Source organism: Melanotaenia boesemani, chromosome 17 (assembly GCF_017639745.1).
Source record: "Melanotaenia boesemani isolate fMelBoe1 chromosome 17, fMelBoe1.pri, whole genome shotgun sequence".
NCBI classification, from domain to species: domain Eukaryota; kingdom Metazoa; phylum Chordata; class Actinopteri; order Atheriniformes; family Melanotaeniidae; genus Melanotaenia; species Melanotaenia boesemani.
The window spans coordinates 2,431,117-2,458,778 of record NC_055698.1 but is presented as its reverse complement, the minus strand read 5'-3'; the positions used below and the strand labels follow the sequence as shown (position 1 = coordinate 2,458,778).

Below are 27,662 nucleotides of genomic sequence, written 5' to 3'. Positions count from 1 at the left end.
GTGTGTGTGTGTGTGTGTGTGTGTGTGTGTGTGTGTGTGTGGTGGTGTGTCCTGGATGGGTGAGGTTGTCCTGGATCTTTGTGGCCCGTCTGAGGAGTCGGCTCGAGTAGATCTCCTCTAGGCGTGGGAGTGGGGAGCCAATGATCCACTGAGCAGTGTTGATGACCCACTGGAGGGCCTGTGAAAGACAAATAAATAAAGAGTACCTACCCGTATCATATCAAACATTGGTTAAAACGGGGCTTATGAGAGCAATTAAGCTCACAGTGGGGTCGGTTGCATAGGCAAACATAGGTTTGAACTGACAGCATCAGTCCAAGGTTTGGACACAGGCTACTTTCCCAGCAGATTTAATGGAAAGGTGTGTCCAAACTTTCAACTTGTACTGTATTTTCAGCTTAAGTGGTTAATAAGAAAGGATCTGGACTTTCACCTCATCCATTCTTTGGATCAAAAAGGTTCGAGGCTTTTCAGCTCGTTTAATGTCATTCACATCAAAAAAGGGCCTTTGAGATCACTGAGAAACAACCAATGATTTTATTCCATTTTACCGTAAAAGCCACTTGTCATAATAAACTAGTTGGATTTTAATTCAACTGTGATCAATCGCGTAGATTTTTATACTGAAAGTTGACTGGATGTTGGGTTGTGTTTGTCACACGGACTCTTCATGAAAGAACCCCTCCCTTTCTTTCCATTCACTCCTGTGCGGTGTTTTATACAGAGAGGTAAAAGATGCGAATTCACTCTGCGACCAGTACGTGAGAGGGCGGATACGGGGAGCTGTCTGCCCCTCTCAGCCTCTCTGGACCAGCTTCACATGATGAGGACATTTTCACAGCGAGCATAGCGGACTGTCGGCAGGTGAGCATCGGTGTCGCCTGTTGCTCCTGTCTGTCTGCTGTACCCTGCGATGTTCGTCTGTCTGCCACGGTCGCTTCACCAACGCTTGCATGGGGGGAAAATGCTTTTTTAAATACTCTGCATTTAAATTAAATCCTGATGTTGGACCCTTCTCAGAAAACACAGCCTACTTGTATGCTGCGTGGTTATCATTTTGCATTTTGTCTCATTTTACAGCCGGACTTCTCAACGCTTTGATTTGGTGTCGGCAGCTCAGGTGGGCTGATGCGTGATGTTTTCACTGCCAGACGCCATTTTAAAAACACTGAATTTCACCTTTGTTTGGGTTTTACTAAATGATAACTGTTCCTGAAATTCATATCACTACATCACCTTAGAGCAAAGAAGTATTGGATTAATTCGGCGCACAGTTAAGTCGCAAGAAAACCTTCCCTTTTGCGCCATTTTAACTTCACCAGCTGCTTCATCCGCAGTTTCTTGCGATCTTCCCCAGCAAAACGCACCTTTGAGGGCGGCTGCGACGATCGCTTTTCATTAATAAAAGTTTAAATATTATCTAAACAGCGCGAGATTGGCGTGTTTTTCTTTTGACGAAATATATTATTGTTATTATAGACCAATAGTCCTGTTTTTAAATAGAAAATAAGTTTAAGTGTGCTGGTGAGTTAAGGTGAGGAAGATATTTTGCTAAATTATGAAATGAGGGGTTGTGTGCAGGTCTTTGTAACTCATCCTGGTCACGGTTCAAACATTACGCTGTTGGTTGAACTGGCGGGGATGATGGCTAATTATTTTGTCATCTGCTGCTGTTTGTCTGGTCTGGCTGCTGTTTGCAAAGCCTCGTCTGAAGCCTGGTTGTTATGGTGGGAAGCTGTCAGCGCAAACAGTCAACATGCGGCAGTTAAACTGTTTATAGCCGCAGTTTTCCACAGGTGGATGCTTCTTGGTGTATGTCCCTGCACACTGCAGGTGCATCCCAGTCAAAGGCTGTTGTTTTAACTCGCACCAGGCTAATCCAGTCAGGAAATCACAATCTTAAGGCGGCGACCCTCCAGACCGATGAGGTAAACCCCCATAACAGTCTGTTCCCATTTAATGAGAGGGTGGTCCGGATCGTTGCTCTGGTGTGTTTACTTGCTTTCTATTCTTCATGTCTATTCTTACATGAAAATGATTAAAGTCAGATTAAAGTATTGTCACAAATTAGTCCTTTTCGTGGGTTGTGGCTTTTTACTCCTCACATTCTGATACAAGGACAGAAACATCTGTGGAGGTATTTTAAAATTTAGCAAAGCTTATGTCACATTTCAGCTCTGCTGCCTTTCTGAACCAAAGAATTGACAATTGATCTAATTTATTTACTACAGCGGCATCACTATTTCCCCCTCATATTCTGTTATATTGGTCATTTTGGAAGGAAATTTGATATGTAGTTTGATCTTTAAGTTAATTCTGTTAGAGGGAATTCACTGATTCTGCTTTTAAAGCTTCACATTAAAGCAGGAGGTATTTTTCTGTTTAAGTTTGGCCACTTGGGGGAAGCAGAACAATCTGTTAATGAAGCACTGAATGATTACATGATGTCATGAAAATCAAATTATAAGATCAGACGACCGGACACAAGATTTAATATTTCCAAGCATTAATCTGACTGAAATCATAATTTTATGAAGTCAGACTAACACAGAGTAAAATTACTCCTGCATATAAACACTTGTCGTTCACGTCATCAGGTCCACCTTCTCGTTCCGGGTTGGACTTCTTTTTCCTTCAGAACTGCCTAAATTCTTGGTTTGATGGAAGCAGGTGATGGAAACCTTCCTCAGAGGTTTTCTCCATATTAACATGACAGCATCACACAGTTGCTGCAGGTTTGTCGGCTGCATCCATGATGAGAATCTCCCGTTCCACCACATCCCAAAGCTGCTCTACTGGACTGAGATCTGGTGGCTGTGGAGGCCGTTGGAGTCCAGTGAACTCATCGTCATGTTCTAGAAAGCAGGTGGAGATGATCTGAGCTTTGTGACATGGTGCATTATCCTGCTGGAAGTAGCATCAGAAGATGCTCCACTGTGGTCATAAAGGGATGGACATGGTCAGCAACAATACTCAGGTAGGCTGTGCTGCTTAAACCAGGACACGTTGGTACTAAGGGGCCCAAAGTGGACCAAGAAAATCTCCCCCCACCATTACACCAGCAGCAGCCTGAAGCGTTGATCCCAAAGCTCCAAGCTGCTCTACTGGACTGAGATCTGGTGGCTGTTTCTTTCAACGTTTCTCCATCTTCTATTGTCCAGTGTTGGTGAGTGTGTGTGAATTGTAGCCTCAGTTTCCTGTTCTCAGCTGACAGGAGGAACCCAGTGTGTCTTCTGCTGCTGCAGCCCATCTGCTTCCAGGCTGGACGTGTTGTTATTGATTGTGTGATGAAGCCCTGGAATATGTTGAGTTTTTCTGGTCAGTTGCCAAAAGTTTCTAGCTTGAAGCCCCGTTTAACAGCTCATTTGTGATTACTGACATCTGCTGGTTATTTAATGTACAGCAGTCATGTGACATATCACTCATGGCTACACACCGATGGATCTGTAAACATTATGATGCATACGTTCTCTCAAAATCTCTATTTCAGGTATTTTAAATACAGATGAAATGAATCTGTGCTGAAAGTGGTATATCAAAGTATCACTGTAGCAACCCAGGTATATACATCAGTCATTTTATGTACATCAGATATGTCAACAAATAAAGTTTTATGTGTAGCCTATGTATTCATTGTAAGGTGATATATAGCCGGTGTGTTCCAGTCAGTGTCCTGCACGTATTGATGCTAGACCTCACCTCACACAGATCACACAGAACATTTCCTGAATTTCCGGCGAGTTAAGCGGTTTCAGAGAAACAGGAGCTTGTTTGTCCAGACAGCTGCTGCTCACTGGATATTCTCTCTTCTTCAAACCATGTAAACAGAGATAGTTGTGTGTGAAAATCCCAGTAGATACTCAGACCAACAATACGCTACATTCAAAGTCACTTAAATCCCCTTTCGTCCTCATTCTGATGCTCAGTTTGAACGTCTGCAAGTCTTCACCACGTCTACATGCTGCTGAGCTTCACCCAGCCTTTGACCCAGAGTTAACAGTAGTAGCTGTTATATAGAATAAAGAAAGGAAGACAGTCACCACAAGGAGCAGTTATTTAAAAGAAGTAAAGCAAAAGTAAAGCAAAAAAGGTTCAATTTAGTCTGATTTTTTTTAGGGCTAATTTGCAACAAATGGCATCTGAAGGCACTTTAAAGAGAACATTAACAGGTTCGGTACAGCCCAGTTCTAATCTTTATAATCCAATTATCTTCCAATAAAATCCAAGTAAGTGAAAAGAAAAAAGTCCATTAAATGGTTTATTCAAGCCATAACAGTATAGAGTGGCATTATCATTGTATGATGTTAGTATGACAAATATGGTAGATTAGCTAACAGCTGACTGTTTTCTGTCCTGTTTTCCCACCTAATCAGCTTAGATTTTTTTATATATTTATTATAAAAAAATCATCTAGGTAATGCACCTCTGTAGAAATCTGCCTTCCGTTCCCAGTCGTCAACCACTGCAGCTTGGAGCTTTTTAGCTTTAGTTGCTCAGTGTTGATGAGGGTTGTGAGCCTGACCAACCAGACTTTAAAACTAAAATAGTGAGACCAGCATGCTACATAAAGAAATATAACTGTTTATGTAAGAAAAACAGATGAGTTCAGTTATAAATGATCTACTTTATGTCCGCTACAAATGACAACTGTTAGATCAGCAAGATTCCTTCCAATCTATTAAAACTAATTATGCAACATGTTTGATATTTCTACCTTTCTTTAATATTAAATCTTTCCGTCGATAACACACTGACCATCTGCACTGCTGACCTTCACGGGGCGGCTGTGGAGGCTGCAGTGTGTGAGACCAGCCTGCTCTGCTCTGTAATCCATGCCGTGCTGCTAGTGAAAAGTAAACAGCAGCATGCAGAGGGACAGTAAGTGCTTCTCCACAGAGGGCTGAAGTGATGTTGATTGCAAGCTCCTCCCTTGTCAGGAAAAGCACAAACAATGTGATTGCGAGCAATTTTAAAGCTGGCGGTAACAGCCGGATGTTCCTGAAATTCCTCTCATTCAGAGGTGGAGCCCAGAGGCAGAAACACGGATGAAGGCGGCGTTCGAGTCCACACTGCATTCACATTTTATTTTAAGCATCTTCATATTTTCACTCCATGTTTTTCTACAAATTATGATTTAAAGCTGAAGTTTGAAAGGATTTTCAATGAGATGAAATTAGTGGGGAAGTGACATTTGAGGCAGCCTGACATCATTCCTGCTGTTTTATTCCATTTGCTTTGATTTAGTCAGTAAATATTCAGGTCTTATTTGCTCATTTGATCTGTTTTCTGGTGCTTTGCTGGAGGAATAGTGTTTAATTTTTTTTTTTTTTACATTGAAATGTCTCTTTTTCTTTACACGTCAACACTTGTGACACTTGTGCTTTGCATCATTGACCATCTACAGAAGATATGTAGCCATTGGATGTCAAACCTAAAGCTGATGTAGAAATTCCTCTTTGGCTGAAAGGTGCTAGCTCCAAAATATTTGTACCTCCAGGTCAGTGTGCCCGTTATCCTTAGAACAATTACAGTTAAATAGATATTAGAGCTCATACTGACATCAGGCTTCATCCATCACCTCCAGTTTCATCTTCTTGTCCGAATATGATCCCTTCAGCATCCAACCCTGGAAACTGGTGCTACTGTTTGTCATAACCACACTTCTTCTTCGTAAATAACAAGTCCCGTAAAATAAATAAACCTAAAGAAGAAAAAAATCTTTATCTTGAGCGAATGAGACCAGACCGGTTCAGACCTGCTGCCAAGGTGTAGGACTCACAGACTAAAAGATTCATTCATGCCGGCAGCCGTTAGGTTTTTATATGATTTGTTGTGAAACATGTGCGTGGGTTTTTTTTTATTATTATTATTATACATGTTGTTCTACTGGCTTTAAAACTAATTGCCCCCAGGGGATAAAAAGGTTCATGAACTTGAGAGAATGAGCCAGCTGTACCAGAGGATTATTTTCTTGAGATAAGGGTTTAATTATAGTAACAGTCAAAAGTTTGGACACCCTTAAACATTAAAATGGAAAAGGGTAGGGGTGTCCAAACTTTTGACTGGTACTGGATATGTAAGAACTATGATAAAACAAAGATGTCTTAAGAAATGTGGTTTTGGAACCTGTGAGGTTTTGTATGGCCACACTGCATATGTTACGTGTGATTATATATGAGTTTACATGATTTTTACATGTGATCATATAGGTTTTTATTTTAGAGTTTACATGAGTTTCACATGTAATTATATGCAGTCATGTAATCACAAGTTTTACAAGGGATTTTATGAATTTTACCTCTTTTATTTTGTTTGTTTTTTGTTAGTTTTTATTTAATATGGGTGTCACATGTTATTTAGGCTTTACATGGTAATTTTAATAGGTTCCACATGCAATTGCTTGGCTTTCACATGTGATTATGCGGGCTTTACATTGCAATTTAAACAAGTTTTACATGGAAAGTTAAATGGCTTTCACTTGTGATCATGTGTGTTTTATGTAGGAATTTTCCCTGGCTTTCCCTGAGATCCTCCCTCTAGAATAGGGAAATATGAATTATCAGCATCAGCACCAATTTCCTTGGGTCTTGGCTGATTTGAATGCATCAGACATCTAATAACATCTCTGGTATTCCAGTCAGCCTCGGATGGAGGATTTCAGATAAGATCCAGCTGAAGTTTGAGGCAGTGCAGCGTGGAGATGAGATGGAAGAAGACTGGAGTTTAAAAGGTGACATGTCTCACAGGAAGGAAAAGAAAAAAGAACAGATGGTTGAGCACAGACTAGCATTGTTATACTGCACTCCTCAGAAACTCAGCACAGCTTGAAGGTTGTACGACCACCTCCTTCCTGTTCAGGTTCGGGTCCTCGCAGGGCTGAGCTGAACTGGAGGAAAGTCAGATGCAGTCAGCTGGACTCAACCTTCCACCGTCTTGTACTTTAAAATCAAATAGTTGGCATATTGAAAAAGAATGTTTACAGGTGAGCTGCGGTTTAACAAAGATTACTCAAACAGATGGAAATATTTCTTGCAACGCTGATGTCTTCTTTCCTTTATGACGGAGCTCGGAGTTGATGGAATAATTGTTTGTAATGTGGGAATATACACCGTTCACTTTATCAGCTCCACCTGTTCAACTGCTTGTTAACACAAATATTCAACCAGCAAATCACATTGCAGCAACTCAGTGCATTTAGTCATGTAGACATGGTCAAGACCAGTGTTTCCCAACCTGTTTTCCTTGAGGACCTCCTTCATCCATAGACGTCAAAGTCATGGACCCGCTCCCCACCCTGTGCTGAAACCATGCTTGGTTTTATGCTTTCATTTGTGAGATTCTCAGTATAAATACTGTATTCTGGCTGAATCCTGTCCTTTGATGAAGCCAAAGATAAATTAACAACATATAGCCTGACTGTTATTTTTGTTTTTTTAAATGGGGACAAATCACCTGCTCTGGTTTTTGTCATACATGTTTTATTAATTAAATGTTGTGGCACAAATCAAGGTTGCCAGGATGGAGATGAAGAGCTCCACAGCTCCACCTGCTCTCTGACCTCACGAAACCCCAGTACATGGATGAAAAGTTGTAGTCTTTTAAATGATTTTTTTCATTTTCTTTGACAAAGGATACAAGTGTTAAAATATTGTATAGCAGGTTTTGATGATCTCCATTTATTCACTTTGGGATCTGGTTTAAAAAGTTTGGGTTTTCCGGCGCCCATAACTCCAGTTCCATATGAACAAAATGTCCAGATGATTTAAAAAAACTTGAGCACTTTCACTCGTCTCTGTGTGGACATGGCCTTAACTTTTAATCACAATGGCTCTAAATTGGTCAAAGCCTGTATACTTTTGGGGACCCCTTCGGGGCCCCGGACCTCAGGTTGGACCCACTGGCGAAGACGACCTGCTGAAGTTCAAACTGAGCATCAGAGAGAGGAAGAAAGGATTTAAGTGACTTTAAACGTGGCATGGTTGCTGGTCTGAGTATTTTCTGGGATTTTCACCCAGAACCATCTCCAGTGTTTCCAGAGAATGTTCTGAAGAAGAGAAAATATCCAGCGAGCAGCAGGTGTCTGGACCAGGATGTCTGGTTGATGTCAGAGGTCAGAGGAGAATGGACAGACTGGTTGGAGATGATACAAAGACAACAGGAAGTCCAATGAGCTCTGGTTCCAACCAAGATATGCAGAACATCATCTCTGAACACACAACACGTCCAGCCTGGAAGCAGATGGTCTACAGCAGCAGAAGACACACCGGGTTCCTCCTGTCAGCTAAGAACAGGAAACTGAGGCTACAATTCACACACACTCACCAACACTGGACAATAGAAGATGGAGAAACGTTGCTGGTCTGATGAGTCTCCATTTCAGCTCCACATTCAGATGCTAGACTCAGAATCTGCTGGAAACATCATGAAAACATGGATCCATCCTGCCTTGGATCAACGCTTCCGGCTGCTGCTGGTGTGATGGTGGTTGGAGGTTTTCTTGGTCCACTTTGGGCCCCTTAGTACCAACGTGGCCTGGTTTAACCAGCACAGCCTACCTGAGTATTGTTGCTGACCATGTCCATCCCTTTATGACCACAGTGGAGCATCTTCTGATGCTACTTCCAGCAGGATAATGCACCATGTCACAAAGCTCAGATCATCTCCACCTGCTTTCTAGAACATGACGATGAGTTCACTGGACTCCAACGGCCTCCACAGCCACCAGATCTCAGTCCAGTAGAGCAGCTTTGGGATGTGGTGGAACGGGAGATTCTCATCATGGATGCAGCCGACAAACCTGCAGCAACTGTGTGATGCTGTCATGTCAATATGGAGAAAACCTCTGAGGAAGGTTTCCACCACCTGCTTCATCTATCACACCAGGATTAAAGCAGTTCTGGAGAAAAAAGGGGGTCAACCTGGTACTAGATGGTGGACCTGGTGAAGTGAATGATGAGTGTTTATATGCAGGAAAAATTTGACTGTGTGTTAGTCTGACTTCATAAAATTATGATTTCAGTCAGATTAAAGTTTGGAAATATTAAGTCTGATGTCGGTTGGTTTGATCTTATAATGATTTCCACAATGTGACAGAATTAAAATGCTTATTAAACTACATAAATGATAGGTCATCATTAAGCTGGGAGCCTTTTGGGAGCTTATTTAGTAACGCAGCTGTTGGTTAAACACACAAAAATGAGTTGTCTCACAGTAGCATGCTCATGTCAGCTGAAAGACGCTTCAAGCTAACGGCTCCAAATCCCATTTGACAGCCATTTTCATTTTTAGTAACTGTAGTCGTGGGATGACAGCATCAGTCAGTCCATCACTTTGATCCAGGCTGAAATATATCAACAATTCTTCCATAGATGGTCATGACATCAGAGGCGGTCTTGGTCAGCAGTGGATCAGTGCTAAAATAAAACAGCTTCACTGAGGAGAAAAACATGGAGAAGGGATCCCTGAGCAGAATTCATTGGTCCTCCACGTTATAGGAACTATATAGGGCGCCTCCAGCTGGGCGAGGCTCTGGGTTATATTTTCCAGCTGGTCTGGGAGTGGATGGGGGATCCCCCATGAAGAGCTGATGGAAGAAGTTTGAGGCGCTGCCTGCTGTTAGCTTGACCCTAAACAGAAGAATTTCTGTATGTGTTTCCTGTTGGATGTTGATGTGTGCACCCAGGTTCCTGCAGGAATAAGGACTAGCTGACTAAAATCATGGACAGACTTATTCACTATCACAGGTAACATTAGTGACGAGTGACACATATCACACATGCTGCATCATTTCCTGTTCCAAAAATAACCTTTAGCTGCTGATTGGCTGGATGTGGGAACTTACAGACCAATCAGGGAAGCCTTCACTCTACAAAATGAGTCACGCACTCACCACGCCTCGTTCGTGTGGTATGCCAACTTCTGCAACCTTCTGGATAAATAACTGATGTCGTTAGTGAGTTGCATCGCTACACTAATGACTTCTACTCCTAGATGGAAGAATTTGGACTGTAACTCCAGCGCAGATAGTTTTATTTCATTCATTTTAACATTGTGTACACTCACGTGTCTCAGACCCTCTGTCCTCTGCTTTGTCACACACATGATGCAGCACAAGAACGAAGAGGAACTAGAATGCTCCGTCTTTGATCATGGTGCACAAAGGTTCCCAACGGTGACTGATTTTGGCTTGGTTTTTTGGCTTTCAAAGAATGATTCTTTTGGCCTGTTGGGGTTCTGCTTGGCTAAGCAGGCCTGCTGGCAAGGCAGGAATTCATGTTAAGGATTTACAGAAACTTGTCCAAATTTGTGAAGTGACATGAAAGCTGCAAAGCTTTGGAGGCCTGAGTGTCCTGCTGAAGCCAAACTCTAAATGAAGACGATCTTCACAGGAAAGTCACCATGGCTTAACCATTAAAACTCTGACATTTTTTTGCTATTTTTAGTCTGCATATTTGTTGTTGCTTTAATGTAAACTTAACCCTTTGAAGCACAGTCAACATACAGACATTATTTTGTTCAAGCCTCAGTTGTCAATTATGAGGCTAAAAGGATGTAAATTGAATTTCCAGTTATTCCTGCTACTATTTACCTGCTATCCTCACTAAACCATCTCCAGCTCAGCTGCTTTGTGGCGCCACCGTGCATCAGAAACGTCTTCTTGGCTTTATTCCAGCCATAGAGGAGCATTATTTTTCTTCTTTTCACACACACATAGAACTTTCTGATCACCTGTTGACAGGAGGCACCCACTCCTTTACAGTCATAATGTAAGAACTCAATATCTATTCAGCTGGCAGCATATTTACCACTGGTAATGTTTCATGTCTCATCAGCATTCCTGTCTTTCACTCACACATCAACACAAACACACATATTTATCCTAGAAACAACATTTCTTTAACAGCAGCAAGAGACGATGAATAGAGCACATTTTAAGTGAACCCTTCTCGTGTTCTAAACCATTCATTCAAAATAAATAAAAATATAGAGATGTGAACACAAATTCAGTTTGGTCCTCAGTTAAATTCATAGTTGTTTTGAAATTCTAATGATTTAATTAATACAGGTTACTCAGAAAAGTCAAATTACCTTAAGGTCAAATTTTTTGTTTTCAGATTTTTACTTAGCCTCATCTGTTCTTAAAAAATAAACTGACATCCATTTGTGGTCGTACCTTCAGCTCGGTTTTGTTCGGCTCGGCTTGGTTCAGCTCGGTTTGATTTGGCTCGGCTCAGCTCGGTTTTGTTCGGCTCGGTTTGGCTCAGCTAAGCTCAGCTCGGCTCGGTTTTGTTCGGCTCGGCTCGGTTCAGCTTGTCTCGGTTTGGCTCTTCTCAGCTCGGTTTGGCTCGGCTCGGTTCAGCTCGGTTCGGCTCAGTTCGGCTCGGCTGGGTTCACTGCTGCCTTATCTCGGGTTTCTGCCCCGTCTTGATCGGGAAATGTGCAAATTAAGTGAATTTACTTAAGAAAACGTTAAAAATGATTGGAATATTTCAGACAATACATTTACAACACAGATCAGTAGACAAATGTTAAAATTATATCATGTGATAATTCATAGTTTTTTATTATGCGTGACAGCGGCTCTACCTCACCTGCCCACACGACGCTGCTTGTTGATCTTTAGCTGCTCCTGATTGGACATTGCCATCAATTTAAGCTCTGTGATTGGTGGAAAGGTGACAGGAAGTGGCTTCATCATCATTTCTGCGTCAAAATAGAGGTCTCTTAGCAACTTAATAGTGCATTTAGCATCAAGTAGAGTCTTGGAATAAACTGCAGCTGGATTGTAAACCTAAAGGACAGAATATAAATGCTTTTTAAAGGTTTAAGACAAAACTAAACTGTGGTCAGATAACTGAAACTGAACTGAAACAATTAATGGGACATATTTGTTATTAATAGGACCACCCCACGACCACGAATTGGAATAAGCGGCGCAGAAAATGAAAGATCTGTGTTCCATTGATAATGCTGCCGTCTCGATGCAATGAGCTGTGATCCAATGTTGTTTATGATTAAAAGAAATACAGAGACTGCTGTGGGTTGTAACCACCACCAATAAAAACAAAAAAAAACTATTGGACCATGTTAGGGCTTCTCCATCCTTTTGTTTTTACTGTATTTTATAAGTACATGCAAAACAGTTAAACACTTATCTTTATAGGAGCGACTATTATGACCACGTTTCAACTCGGTCTTTCTGAAATCATTTGCACAGGAATGTTATTGTAATAATCTGTAAAATACTGTTTGTAAAATATGCAGTTGTGACTTAAAAGTTATTAATAAAATCCCAAGCAGGGTAATAATATCTTTATCACTGATTTTCATTCCAAGTTGGTTCTGCCTTTCTGTTCCATCCCTGTGGATCTTCTTCTATTGTGCTGCGACTCTTCCTGATAAACCAAATCCATGACGTGAGCTAATTTATGAGGTGGTTCTCACAGACTGTAATAATGAGGACTTGTGTCTGAAGACTGTGCACTTTAATGAATTCAGCACAAAGACTGTTTCCATACAACAGCCGCTTGTCTTACAGCCGAGCAGCAGCTGGAAAAACAGACTGATGCGGTTTATCTAACGAGCTGCTGCTGGTCCTCGCTGTGAAAACACATCATCTTTCTCATCCTCAGCCTGTTGACTTCATTGTTGCGTCTGGTCCTGCAGGTTCATGGCAGATGCCTGTAAAAAGTGAGTCAGTACAGACTTTCAGAAGACTTTTAGACATCTCTAAGTAGTATAGATCAAGTCTTCTCAATGTTCTTTCCAGAAATCTGTCAGTACCCTCTAATTATAAATTAAATGGTAAAGATTATTTTTCTGTTTGTCCTTTAATCTGCAGAATTCCATACAAGTCATGGTTTTCCTCGTAACATCTCTTCTGAAAAAGATCAGGTGTGGAGCATAATTAGCTCTATGAAGGTGTTTAAGTGCCACTGGTTTGCTGCTGGTGGAACATGGGAAAGTGAACTAGAAGCGCTCAGAGACGAGACCAAGCCTATACAGGTTTTCTTTTTTGTTTTTTGTTTTTTGCCCTTGATTGTGGGCATTATTTTTGAGTCAGAAGCTCTAATGCTCGAATTATCCCCAAGTCCACGTTGTAAAGAAACCTTTTAAAAAAACTCCTGGATCCAAGCGGTGATCCGGATTTAATCACTTGTTTCTTATTCATCTCATCAAAATCCATCTGAGTTATGTTGCTAACAGACAGACAGACAAACCAGCGCTGCTGAATACATGACCTTCTCCTTGGCAGAGCTAATAATAACCCAGCTCAGGGCGATATGGTCAAATTTGTTTAAGTCAAATCCAACGTCCGATTTTAATAGATTTTTTTCTTTCTTAAAAACTTATTAAACTAAAAACAACATTCAACTTAATAAAGTATGTATATCTCCATCTATCCATTTTCAATACCACTTATTCCAATTCAGGTCACAGGGAAGCTGGAGTCTATCACAGCAATGAACAGGTGAGTACACCTGGACAGGTTGCCTTCCCATCACAAGGCCAACACAGAGAGACAAATAACCACTCACATTCACTCCAAGGGAGAAGTTAGAATTTACCAATTAACCTAACGCATGACTTTGGACAGAGGTATGCATACATGGGGAGAATTTGTAAACAACACAGAAAGGCCCAGATATGTTATTTTATATGTATATTACAAAAAAAAGGAAAAATAATGACGTGAATAAAGCCAGGCTTTTCCAGCATATAGACAGGGAACATATCTTCAGTGACATGCAATGCGACCACATTGCTGATCTTTCCAGCTTTCTCATCATACAGGAAACAGTGTGAGAATGATTCCCGTGAAGATGCCGCTGCCTGTGTTGTTCATCTTCTACCGAGCAGCATTTCTTACTGCGGTTCAGTGTGCAGCTAAATTCCAGCTATTGTGGCGCATCAACTTTGAATCTAACCCAAACACTGTGACAGGCTAAGACTTGAGGATTTATTTAAAAAACGCGTCACACTAAAACAGTGCACATGTCACGATGCTTTATTTTATATCCATGTCACAGTTTTAAGAAGCAAGCACTTACTTTGATTGATGAGCTTCAAGGTGTGTTTGGTTATATGAAAACAGTGACGATGATAATAACGATGACGTTTAATAGAAAATTTCTCCCCAAGCTCACCCTGCCTCCATGCTTCAGGCCCAAACCCGACACAGCTGAGCGTAGCCATTAATGAAGCTAACACCCCACAGTACCACCCACGGTGCCACCCACAATCACTGGTGATGTCACCATGCATGTGCACACATGCATTATATAGGAAAATAAAAAACCCGACACATGGCTCCTACACCAGCCATGAATGACGGCTCACTTTGCTGGATCTGTTACTGCTTTCAGGCAGACACCGTTCTGGCTCCGCTTCCGTTCTGGAGTCTGGGAATCTTGGTGCTTTCTGCTGAACCGACCCGTTGACACCAGTTAAACTGAAGAGGGAGCTTTTAATCTGTGGAACATCTTGGAGATATGGTCCTGAAAGCTGATGTTTACATCATCAATATATTCTGACAACAGAGAATTTCTAACGTCAGCTCAGTTGACTCCTGTCATTTCTCCCACTCAGCAGTGTGACTCTTGTTGAGGTGTTGAAATAAATCAGTTGTTCTGCTATCTTTGGTATAAACGGCTTTTGAATAAATCTGCAGCGTGTTACTTGTTCTGTGTGAGGTCATAAAGCCGACCCAGCAAATAATAACTGATGACAACAGAATTTTATTTCAGATCTGGATGTGTATGAAGACGTTGAAGTAGGGCGAAGCCCTCATCTGCTCTGTCCACACACCCTGCTGTCTGCAGAGGCTTCCATTAAGAAGCAAAATGCCTGTTTTTATGCTGCAAACAGCAAATAAATGTGATAAAGTAGCTGAAAACATTTAGGATGGCAACAGGAAGTCCATTGTATTGTGTCTGAATATGAGCACAACAGGTCATGGCTCTGTTACGTCTTTATTGTGTTAATATTTGCTGCAGGATGATAACTCACTGAGGATAAGCTGAGTCTTAAATCAATGTGAGGTGGATGTAGAAGTCGATTTGCTAAATTTATTAGAAATTAGAAACCATCGTGTAATAGAAACACACAATTTCTATTTGCCACAATTTCACTGGATTGTCACACCACTCAGTACAGTAAACACAGTGCTGTCTACTCAGGAACCTAAAACTAGATTATACATACTGTATCATAATGGACTGTGTTTGGATTATTAAACATTTGCATCTCACTGTGTTTTAAATGCTATATGAGATTTTACTTTTAATTAGAAAGTCTCAGCTTCGTTTTTTTAGGGAAGGGCCATTCAAGCAAAAATACTATCGATTATTAGCTAACGCCATGTTGCTAACGTTGTACACTGTCACTTTCCACTTAGATTACGTTCACACTGCAGCTAAAAGTGACTCAAATCAACTTTTTCTGCCCATGTCTGATTTTTCTATGACAGTCAAGTCCGATGTTTTTCCAAATCCGACCTATTCCACCTTGATGTTTGGTCCTTGATCAAATACATATTCAGTGTATTTTACAGAGACCTCAGTCTTAGCAATCATGTCACAATACATCTAACTTGTCTTTTTTACATCGTTATGACAGACGTCATGGCGCTGGACGAGGCAGAAAGCAAACATATCAAATGCAAACAAGGGATGGACCAATATCCTAGTTTTGTTGGGAATGAATCAACACCCGTCAAATTGCTAGCTAACATATAGCATCCGTATTTACCTCCGTAAACACAGCATGACGTCACATTTTCTGCTCGTTGGGGTTTCTTTGGGGCTGTGGACTGGTCACACTGGTACCTGATGGAGCTCACATTTAAATTATAATGTGATGAGACAAGAGATAAAATCAGATCTCATGAAAAAGTCGGAATTGAGGTTTTCATCGGTTTGTCTCTCTGTCATGACTGTTGTCTGCAGAACATGTTAGGGCAGAGCTGGCGCTACGGGCGGGCCCCAGTGGGCAAGGCCCGCCCATTCAGAAGTCAGGCCCTCCCATCCAGACTTTTTTTATTTATGTCATTTTTATAGTGTTACTAAATGATCAAAAGTAAAATCAATTCCCATTTGTGCTTTTTTGCAGGTTGTGTGTGTTTGTATATTTAATCTATGTTTGCGTGTAATTACCAGTTCCTGCGATAACTTAAAGAACATAATGCATTACAGAAGTTATCACGATATGTGGCGTGAAGTCATGAACCAGCTTCAGTGCAGCAGTAGCAGACTGAAACCTCTGGACAACGGACACCAGAAAGGTCCAACGAGAAGGTGAAGAGAGGAGCATGTGTGAGGTGACACATAGCAGGAATCAACCACTTCCAGCAGTTTGATGAGACCTAGCAAGATAGTAACCGTGGCAACCACAGGTGCATGTGTCCCGTCTCCTCCTCTTCCTCTGGAGCATCGTCTGCAGCTGGATTAAACTCAGTCCGACTCGTCCTTGCTAAGTGTAGAAAGTCGTAATTACATGTTCAGTATGTCTGGTTTCTGTCTGCTGCAGATGTTTCCTGATGTTTTACTGAGTTGAAGTTGCACTAAATAAACCAGGACCAGTTTGGTTGAGCTCTAGTTCCCTTTCTCTAGGACGAACTAAAGTAAACTTAGCAGCTTATTGAGTGTTCCACCGCGGTTCCTCTGGCTGGGATGTGGACGTTTGTTGAGCGGCCTGAGTCTGAAAACATCTGGCTGTGCTGAGCGTTTCTGTTTTCTGTAAAATCTGATCCATGTGGGTCAGAGCGGATCTCTCGTAATATCTCTGTTTAGGTTTGTTGATGAAGGTTTTAACAGATTGATCTGTACAGCTCTGTCTCTGGAACTCTACAAACACCTCCAGCCTTCTCTGACTCGGAATGTTTCAACACTTGGGAACGTCCTGTGTGGGCTGATCCTGGAATTTTAACTGTTGCGGGTTAAACCGAGCCGACTTCCTCCACTCTGAACATTAATTTTTAAAGTCTGATTATTGGTTGAAATGACTAGATTGATTTTGTTATTGATAAATTAAGTGTTTTATTTTCTGTTAAATCTGTCTTGTTACATCTGATATCTGCTGGATCCTATTTTAAGTGTCGGCAAAAGTTTTCTTTTCCTCCCCCAATAGTAGAAAACTTTATATATATATAGTATTCTATACCTAATCTGCTTCAACATGGGTCAAATATTGAATTATTAAACTTGAATTTGGCCTCTTATAAAGTCTTATAAAGGGGCCCTCCCACAGTGATCAGTACTCTGTGCTGACGCTGGGACTGTGTTACGGTAACAGACCGTTTTAAGCTCTGTCCAGAACAGCACCTACAGCATCATTCTAACTCGGGCTCAACAAACCTTCAAACTTCAGAAACCATCAACCAAACTAATGGAAACATGTCTTTAGCTATCATAATAATAAATAAATAAGATCCACTATTTGTTCTTCATGTCATACATCAAACTAACTTACCCTGGTAACAAATTTGCCAATGGGCCTGTTTACTGTACATGACCATCTGTTTTTGTGTGTTCTCCTGTTCTTACACCTGTGAACAGCTTTAAATATCAGAACTACCACTCCTACAGATCTACTCCCAGTTCTTTTAGCTTCTGCTGCAGATCTGGTTCTCTTTTTTAGCCAAAAAAGTGAGATGCCGCAGGAGAGGAAAACGAGCTGGTGCTCTCGTGCATCTTTGCAAACGCGGATCACGCACACCCCTTCCTGGGACTTTCCTGTCCAACATGCGCTCACTCAGCAACAAGATGGACGAGCTGGTGCTGTGGATGAGGAGAAACGGGACTTCTCCTCCTCGTGTTTTTTGTGTTTCACGGAGACATGGCTCTGTGAACGGACCCCGGACAGCACATTACTTCTGGAGGGTTTCCAGCTGATCCGTGTGGACCGGGACCCGGAGCTCTCCGGCAAGACTGAAGGTGGTGTAGTCTGCTTCTACATCAACAGTGGCTGGTGCACTGATGTGACTGTTCCCCTGCTCTGGAACATCTACTCATCAACTGTACGCCGTTTTACTCTCCACGTGAGTTCACTTCATACATCTTGGTCGCTGTTTATGTCCTGCCGAACGCGGATGTGCACGAGGCTCAGTGCACAATCGCAGACCAGATCCTGTACGTAGAGCGGACTCATCTGGACTCCTTGGTTATTGTACTCTGTGACTTTAACCAGGGGTATCTGAGCCAGGACCTACCCAAATACAGACAGTTTATTCATAGCCCCACCAGAGAGGACAGCACGCTGGATCACTGTTACACTACAGTCAGCGACGCATACCAGGCTCTTCCGAGTGCGGCACTCGGACTATCAGACCACGTGATGGTCCACCTCATCCCTGCTTACAAACAGAGACTAACGCTCACTAAGCCTGTATTGAGCACAACTAAGAGATGGACACATGAAGCTGTAGAGGAGCTGCGCATGTGTTTGGCGACAACGGACTGGGAAAAGTTTAAAGGTGCCACAGATAACCTGGACCAGTGACTTTATACATCCACTTTTGTGAAGAGCACATTGTCCCAACCTGCACCAGGATGAGTTATTACAATAACAAGGAAGCAGAAAGAAGCAGCTTTCAAAAGTGAAGACAGGGACTGCTACAGAGGCAAAATACCGGTTTAGCAAGGAAGTGAGAAGAGCCAAGCCTACGTATTCAAAAAGACTTGAGCAGCATTTCTCTGCCAACGACCCTGCTTCTGTGTGGAGGGGTCTGAGGCGAATTACCAACTACAGACCTCAATCCCCTAAAGCTATAAATAATCTCAGCCTCGCCTCGAGCCTTAATTCTGTTTATGCTCGCTTCAACACCTCCTCTGGCACCCCAGACACCCCTGCTCTCCCCAACACCTCCACTGATCCCATCAAGGACTACAGCACCCCCTCCTCCGCCCACATTGCACTGGTGACTTCATCAAAGGCAGACCCCCAGGGAGAGTTGTAGGTGTGGTAATCTGATTTCTCAGATCAGTTTTCAGTACTATGGTGTTTACATGATCTCTTGAATTATCTGATAACTCTAGAATTCAGATAATAATCAGATTTTTGGTGTCCATGTAAATGGGCTCAGTGACAGCTCATTGGTGGATGAACCTTCTTTTGGATGTGTCGCGCTCAGGTGACCGATGATCTGCTAGCTTTACCTGCAGCAGGTGAACTGGACCTGATTTATGCTTATTTTTTTAAGGAGTCCCACACAGAACTTTTAGCTGATTGTTACCTTTGTCTGTACATGTTTTCATGTACAGCTTTGTAGAGCCTGTACACAGCTTTGTGTAGAGCTTTGTGTACAGCTTTGTAGAGCCTGTACACAGCTTTGTGTAGAGCTTTGTGTACAGCTTTGTAGAGCCTGTACACAGTGTTTCTGTTTTTGGTCAGCAGTTTGGTAACCTAATCCCACCTTGTGGTGGTAATAACAAATTCCAACCAGATGCTGGTGCCAACAAGAGAATAGCATATTAAGGCAATCCTTGCGTAAAGTATTCGGTTTCTCACAGTTGACTTGAAATTTTAAAAAAAAATGATTACCCATCTCTGGCTCAAGAGGGTAGAAAAATACTTTTCAGGAGGAGCTGACCTTTTCATAAATAGTACCTAACTTTCCCGGTGAGGAAAAACAAAGTTCTGTTATTTTCGTTTGATGCTCTCCCAGAACGTTGCTGTACATTCTTACCTCACTGCCGTCTTCTACAAGTTGGAAGTGATGACAAATGACTGGCTGAGTGAGTTGAGGCTATCTTCATCATATTAGACTACTTAAACTGTTTATAGGATTTTATTTTATTTTATTTTATTTGTCTGTCTTTGTTCTGTTGAATGATGAAATGTCCTTCCACAAACTAAATGTATTTCTCAGGTGTCTGCTGCTTTATAATGCTGCATTTGTTCCATGAAGGAAAAAACATCATGCTTGACAGATAAGGTGGTGCTATGGGTCATGAGCCATTTTTCTCTTTTTTTTCTTCTCACTTTCATCTTCCCATCAATTTGAAAGAAGCAGATTCTTTTATATTTTGTGAGCTGCAGCCACTTTTCTGACCAGGGTTAACATTTTGTACTGAATCTGTGGAAGTTCTGGTCTTTATTGACAATAAAACACATTTACCTGCCTCCACCATGACCTTCTGAGCTAATATTAACTAACAGGCAGCTCCATCTCAGGCTGTTTGATGAGTCTTTCTTCTTTTATTCATAAAGTTTTGTTAAAATCACTCACAATTCTCCAAGAAACAATTAAATACAAATTAATTACCATAATCAGGGTACATAAGCACAGGTTTTTTTTTTCAAACTAAGGTAAGCCTGTTCTAATTAAAGCTACACTGTAAAGATGACGGTACAACTCTGGCTGCAGTGGCACAAGTGCTTGGCTCTGTTGTTCTTTTACAAAGCATTTACAGTCAGCCTAGGACCATCTGTCCATCCAGACATTCGTCATGGTCAGTGGCTTTCTTGGCTCTGCAGTTTCACTAAAACTTGGCAGAGCTGTTTGGCGTCAGTAACATTATCACCACTCATGTCTAGATTACTGAGCCACAGCGAGCTAGAATCTTCCAGCCAGCGTGATTGAAGCTGCAGGTCAAATACCTTCTCACATTTTAGCTGTGCAACTGCTGGCTCACCATTATATACCATTTCTATATACCATATACACCATTGTATACCATTTCTTTGTAATAAACATAACAAAAGATGTGCACACATGGCACCACTGAGGCAGGAAAAAGGCAGTTATATGTGACAGTAACAAGCTGCAAAATGAAAAGGTGCAGGATGCGTTCAGATGGCACGACGAAGGTGTAACTTAAATCTGTGCAGTTGATGAATATCCGTGTAGGAGCCTTATTATGAAATTAGCTGATAAAAACTGTGATCTGCTGATCCATTAAAGGTCCCATGTTGTACATTTTTCAGCAATTTCATATGAGGTCGAAAGTGTATTGCCCCAAATTCAGCCTTGGTCCTTATTTCAGCCATTCCAGATGTTGCAAACCTCTGCACGGCATCCTTCATCTCAGGTCTGCAGATGGACTCAAGTGTTAGACGTTATCATCCTCTCACTGCACACAGTGGAAAGCAAAGTTAGAATGGGAGGACATGTAAACAGATTTACCTTGAGTCTGATCAAAAGTACTTGACTTTGTAAAAGGAAGATACATTTTAGTGGATTATGAAACTTACTGTATGACATGAAATCTGCCATCATCATCAGTGGTATTGTACTCTCGTGAATGCTCTACCTTGACTGGTACGATGTTTTCAGATTGTAATTGCTCCGGTGTGTACAGCTGCTTATTTAGGTGGTTTTTATCCATCCATTCATCCATTCATTTATTTTCACTTATCGGAATTCAGGTCATGGAGGCAACAGGTTCAGGAGACCCAGACATCCAGCAACACTCTAGATTCTCCTGGGATCACAAGGCCAAAAGGACTTTATAGTCTCTTCAGTGAGTCCTGGGTCTGCCCCGGGGTCTCCTCCCAGTAGGATATGCCTGGAAAACCTCCAAGGAAAGGTGACCAGGAGGCATCCTAATCAGATTTCATTCTGATTATAGGGTTGGAATGTAGATAGACTAGTAAAGTCCGACTCATCAAAGATTCAGCTCTTTTGGCTTTAAATATGTAAATAGGTACATTCATTATTAAACGTCACTGCCCAAATACTCCTGTGTCCTTTATGTTAGCAGGTTAATTTTGTTTCTGAATTCCAAATTTCCTGGGTAGCAGATCATTTCTTTAACTGTACTATCTTGTATAATAACAGAGCGTGTCAGTAATCCAGCAAAACACTGCTGTCATGTCAGTGGATGAGGGTGGGTTTGGTCTGTTTGTCAGAAAATGCTCAAAAATTACAGTTCCCTGCTGTTATTTGTCACATCATTACTTTAATAGTTAATTCACATGTTAGGCATGTAAATTTCACACAGTTTGAATCATGAAATAAAGTAAGATGGTGTCAAAACCAACATAAATGAATGGAAATTCCATTTGGAAATTGTGTTTTGGTCTTTATTCAGGCTACTCCTGAAGAAAAATATCTGCCTGTTCACTGAAGCATGCTGAGTTTCACTGCAGCTGGCTGTGAGATGGGGATATCTCAATCCTAAATCTGTGAAAATGTAAACAACCGTGAAGCCTCTAAAATAACACATCAGAGTGTGTGTTAAACAGTGGTTAAGATGTGTGTGGGGCCAGTTAAAATTCCATCTAGATGGCATATTACATGACAGGGCGATAAGAACCTCCATCATGTATGCACATTTTGAATGATAGCTGGTTTTGTGGACAAATTCAGAAGGCAAAGAAGTATGATGATGAGGGTTTCCAACTTTGCCCAGGGTTTCCTAAAGTGACTGGCTTCAGTAAAGTTTAAGGTTTTGTTCAGAGTCCATTCCTTTACAAGTTTCCTATGTATAGTGCATTAGCCATGAAGTAGTGCTTTTCAAAATGTTAACATATGACATTACACAACTTTCTAACCTAAAGATTCTGTGCTTCTGACTCGTTTTGTTGGTATGCTGACCTTTATGTCCATTCCTGGATTCTTCGCTGTTCTACAGCATCCCGGCTGAGAAACCTTGACAACTTTTTTTTTTCCAGGTATCACATAACATCTGAATTTTGCTTTATAACACCCTGTCACACACTTAGAATTGTGCCACCCTGTCAACACACTGGCCCACACTGGTTTCAGACAGGTACAGAATTAGCCTTCATTAAAGGACACCAAAATCACATTTGCCATAGTGCAGTTGTGTTGTTTTAAATATTTTATATCGTTCGCTGCAAAATTGTTGCCTACTACAGTAAAAGTTTTAGGTTTTTTTTACTGTTCCTGTCCAGCATTGTAGCAGCTGAATGATGGTCTGGTTGCTATGTTATGCCAAACAAATTTGCTTTGGCAAGGGAAGGCTTATGGGTATAAGACTCCTCAATAATATGATTAATTTGTTTATTTATTTACTTTGAATCATGGAATCTATGTAATCTTGCTGGACCTGGCCGGAGAAATGGTGGATGACAGCATAAAGGAACGAAGAAAGTGGAGACAAAGATGCAACAGATAGAAGCAACAAACCTTCAATCCAAACTATGTGTAACCCTAACCCAGACAACCAGCTGCTACACCTGTACAGAAACACAACAGAGACTTTCCTACAGCTTTTACAGGTAAACTAAGCTGACAATCATCAGGAGTTTCTAAATAATAACCATACACATATGAATCCCAATAACCCCACCACGAAGACCACCCCGGACCCACCTAGAAGGTGGCAGAGGAAATCCCCAGCCAGAGCCCCCTACGACCATGGGCCACAGGCGGGCCAAGATCAGCAGCCGCTGACATCGCCAGAGCGGCCAGAGCGAAGGGCCCAGGGCCCCAAGAGCCCAGAGGCGGCAACCAGACGCCAGGGCATGCACCAAACCAGCCCGTGACAGTACACCCAGGCAGGACCAGACCCCCCAGCATCAACTGACCCCTCTACCCCCAAGAGAGGTGGACCGCCCCCAGGCACCAGAGCCCAAAACCCCCACCCAGCACACCTCAGGATAGCCTGACCACCTTGCCCAGGGCCTACGCCCATCAATCTATAGGCCCCACCAGTGGCCACGAGCCACCGCCACGAGGCGACTCCAACCACAGACCCTCTACTGCCCCTGACAGGGCCAGACACAGAGTCGTCCCCACTGAGGAGCGGCCCAGATCCCCACCACAGGAAACCACCAAGAACCCGCAACCACTAGGCACCCCCCACTAATATCCAACCCCCAAAGCAACAAGGTCCCAATCCTCCACCTACATTAATGCATGGAGCTAATCACAGGGGACCAAAGGGAGTGAAATTCAGCTAACTGAGTCTTTGCAGAGGCAGACATTGTCTCAAAACTGCTGAATACACAGATTAAAAGTAGTTTACTGAAGCTGCAAACTAATTCAGTGGACATCGGCCATCATTCTTTGCTGTTCAGCAGCAGCTTTGGAGTTGATGGAGCATGCTAATGCTAAAGGCCCATTAATGCTCCCTTACGTATGTTAATAGGTACATCCGGCTTATGAAAACCCAAAAGTCATAATCTCAGAAAATGTTCTTAGTCCTAAGAAGAAAGAACACAAACTGCTGGATGACCGCCATTCTCCATCTTTGTTTCTGAGTCATGTTTTGGTTCTATTTTAAGGAAGGTGCTGCGCTGCGATGGCATCATGCTGTTACGTAGCCAAGGCATCTATCGCTGTCTGGCTGATACTCTGCCTCTCAGGTAAGGTTACGATTGGGATTGGTTGTGGAAGTGCATCGTGATTACAAACCAAATCCGCACCATAACCGTCCCGTCCCGACCACCATTGGTAGAAACAAGGGGAGAGGGGACAATAAATATTTCTCCTCTTAGAATGGTTGGTCTTTCACTCTTTTCACTATTAAATGGATTATTTTCCTGTTTCAAATCAGTGGTTTTATTAGTATGAATTAGAACTGGTTGAAGCAGGTGTGTGCATATATGAATTTCTGAATACTCTGGGAAACTGACTCAATTACTCAAAAAACTGATTCTTTTTGTGAGTGAGCCTATAAATTCGAGTCTGTAAAAAGAATTGGGTTTGCCATCACTACCTTAGTGGTGCTAGCTACTAGCGAAACTTTGTGGATTTGTTGTTGGATTTTCTTTATTCAGTGTTTTGCTTCTGCTTTCTGCCTTCAGTTTATATATATATATATATATATATATATATATATATATATATATATATATATATATATACAGCTCCTGTGTACTGTTTGTAAAGGACCTTAGTGTTACCTTGATAAATTGTTAGCTTATATTTTATGTAATTAACATTGTCCCTTATGCTCTAGAAAACAAACATTGTGTTGCAGGTGTTACTGGTCTGCTTGTAGGCTGTGTTTGCTCAGCAGATTTGCTGATTTATTTTTAACATTTGCACATCTGATTATCTCCATAGGTATCAAACACACATCAGATGTATGTAACGCTTCAAACATCCATCCATTTTCTATTCTGGGTCATGAACATCTCCAAACACAGTTGCTAATGATTCAGTAATACAGTATAAAAAAACAATATGATGTCAGAAAAATGGATAAAATATCACCCCTGAAATTGTTTTTTATCTTGTTCCAGGCCACAACACAGCATGATAACATCTGTCCACTCACCACTGCCTGTAGTGGGTGGATTGTGAGGACCAGCTGTCACTATGCCATGTGTGTAAGGGACCAGCGGTGGTGTTGTGGCCCCTGGCGGGATGCTGCTGACAACCAGTCAGTATGACTCTGTTGGACTTGTGGTTGTCGCGCTCCATCCCCATGTGCCTGCTCCTTCAGAGCCTTGTCCTCATGGCCCTGTGCTTCCCCTCGGCCAGCATGTGTCCAAAGGGCTGCACCTGCCAACGAGACCTCCATCTCCATGGCTTCAATGTGACCTGCAGTCAGTCCCGCCTCAAGGAAATTCCTCCCAATCTCCCAGTGGACACCGTCCTGCTGAGGCTGGACCACAACCAGATAGGAGCCATCCCGGATCAAGCCTTCCATGGACTCAGGCTTTTGAGGGAGCTGAACCTCTCTTACAACGCGGTGGAGACTTTAGGGGAAGGGGCTTTCAGCGGGATAGAGGGTACGTTACAGGTGCTGGACCTTTCCCACAACCGCATCACTAGCGTTCACAAGGATGCTTTTGCTCGGCTGAAGGCGCGCGTGATTGTGGATGACAATCCCTGGCATTGTGACTGCGCCCTCCAGCAGGCAATAGGCGGGATGGCCCACAACCACGAGGCCGCCGCCCGGGTTCTCTGCAGGAGCTCGGAGCTTCTTGATCAGGAAGGACGACCTTTCTTGGCGGTGGACACTGACCTATGTAACCTTGCGAAGAGGACCACAGATTATGCGATGCTGGTAACCATGTTTGGTTGGTTCGCAATGGTAATTTCATACGTGGTGTATTATGTTCGTCAGAACCAGGAAGACGCCCGACGTCACCTGGAGTACCTCAAGTCTCTCCCCAGCAAGCCCAAGAAACCTGACGAGGCCGATGACATCAGCACTGTCGTCTGACGGCAGCGTCATCATGACTGTGTCCATCGCAAACCTCACAAACACCAAAATGTTTATGTAACAGGACCCACATTTATAGCGTTTAATATTTAAAAGTGTTAGCCGACATGAGCATCCAAATGTTTATATTTTGGGAATATTTGTCGTACTTTTGTCTTTACCAGGGTTAGTTCATGTCTGATCTGAAGTGAGATGAGAAGTGAGACTAAAACTACAGTTTTTCTACAGATGAAGAAAAAAAAAGACGAGTTTTACAAATTTAAATCTCAGGTTTAAATGCTGACACGATTATGGCTTTTTTAAATGAAAATTTAAAATGTGTGAAAAGAAAAACGTTAATTTGTGAGACATATGCTCCTTTTCTCAAAGACCCAGTTTTGGAATCTCATATTTAAGAGAAATTTCGGCATATCTAGATCCATGTTTTGCTAAAGGACGCAATTTGATCTGAAAATCGTGATACAATACAGTTGATGATATGTCATTGGAAAAAATATCTAAAATCATATTTTAATTTATGGAAGCTGATTTCTGCCAAAACAAAAGTAAATATTTTATAAAGTTATGTCCGGAATTTTTGACATAATAGAATTTCAACCTACAAAAAGTCATATTATGCTATTTATTTATGTCACTCTTTATTTTCCTCTGCTTTTTTCTTTTCTTTTAGTAATATTTTTATTTTATTGTAACTTGACAGAAGGTGTAGCATCTCCACTGGCATCCTTTACATATTCTGTCTTGATCACAACTAAACCCAGTTACCAAACTTGGGGAAATTAGTGTTCACAGTTCAACAAAGCAAGTTCCAGTATAGTTTATAATTATGAATATACTGCTAAAGATTTTGAAAAATCAACTTTTCGTTTGAGGAAGTGGTTTTCATTTCAGGATTTTTTTCTGTATATATACAATAATGCTAAAAATAATCATAAAAAATAAGCTAAGAAATTAAAAATTATTATGTTTTATTTGCAATGATTATTACTGGTAAAATCACAGTGTAGCATTTTTGCATTTACACAAAATAACTATTTTAAAAATATAAGTTTTTTTGGGATGATTCACTTACATGCAGTAAATTATGAGACTTTTTTGGAAACTGATATGAAAAACTAAACCACATCTGGGCCCAAGCTCATATCTGTAACTATTTTTTTATGCAATTACAACCCCAATTCCAAAAACACTGAGAATGGAAATAAAACCAGAAGGCAATGATTTCCCAATCTCACCAACATATTGTATTACTAGTAGAAGATAAACAGTGAATCAGATGTTGAAACTGAGCCATTTTGTCATGATTCCTAGGTTTTCGTTTGATAGATCTGTCATGTTATGTTCTTCTTTGTCATAGTTTGTAGTCGTCATGTATTGTAGTGTTCATGCCATGTTTCATCCTTGTAGGCTAGTTTAGTTTATTAAAACCATGTTCCTGCACCAGTCTGCCTCCTGTTTCGTAAGCCTGCATTTGGGTCCACACCTTCCACACCACGCAAACCTGACACATTTTACCATTTCATGGAAAATATGAGCTGATAGTGAATCTGATGGCAGCAACACGTCTGTAAAAAGTAG

The 27,662-nt window shown here is 41.6% G+C and overlaps 1 protein-coding gene across 1 annotated transcript; it reads left to right on the top strand.

The window, feature by feature from the left end:
* Positions 1 to 706: 706 nt before the first annotated feature.
* lrrc3b (leucine rich repeat containing 3B) lies at positions 707 to 27,662 on the top strand. The gene is made up of 2 exons (XM_041967304.1): positions 707 to 864; positions 25,156 to 27,662. The coding sequence occupies exon 2, from the start codon at positions 25,302 to 25,304 to the stop codon at positions 26,082 to 26,084; it is 783 nt and encodes a 260-aa protein (XP_041823238.1). The 5' UTR covers positions 707 to 864; positions 25,156 to 25,301; the 3' UTR covers positions 26,085 to 27,662.

Bases quoted from the DNA above. Each gene is read 5' to 3' on its own strand.
- lrrc3b (XM_041967304.1), top strand. From the start codon at position 25,302: ATGACTCTGTTGGACTTGTGGTTGTCGCGCTCCATCCCCATGTGCCTG.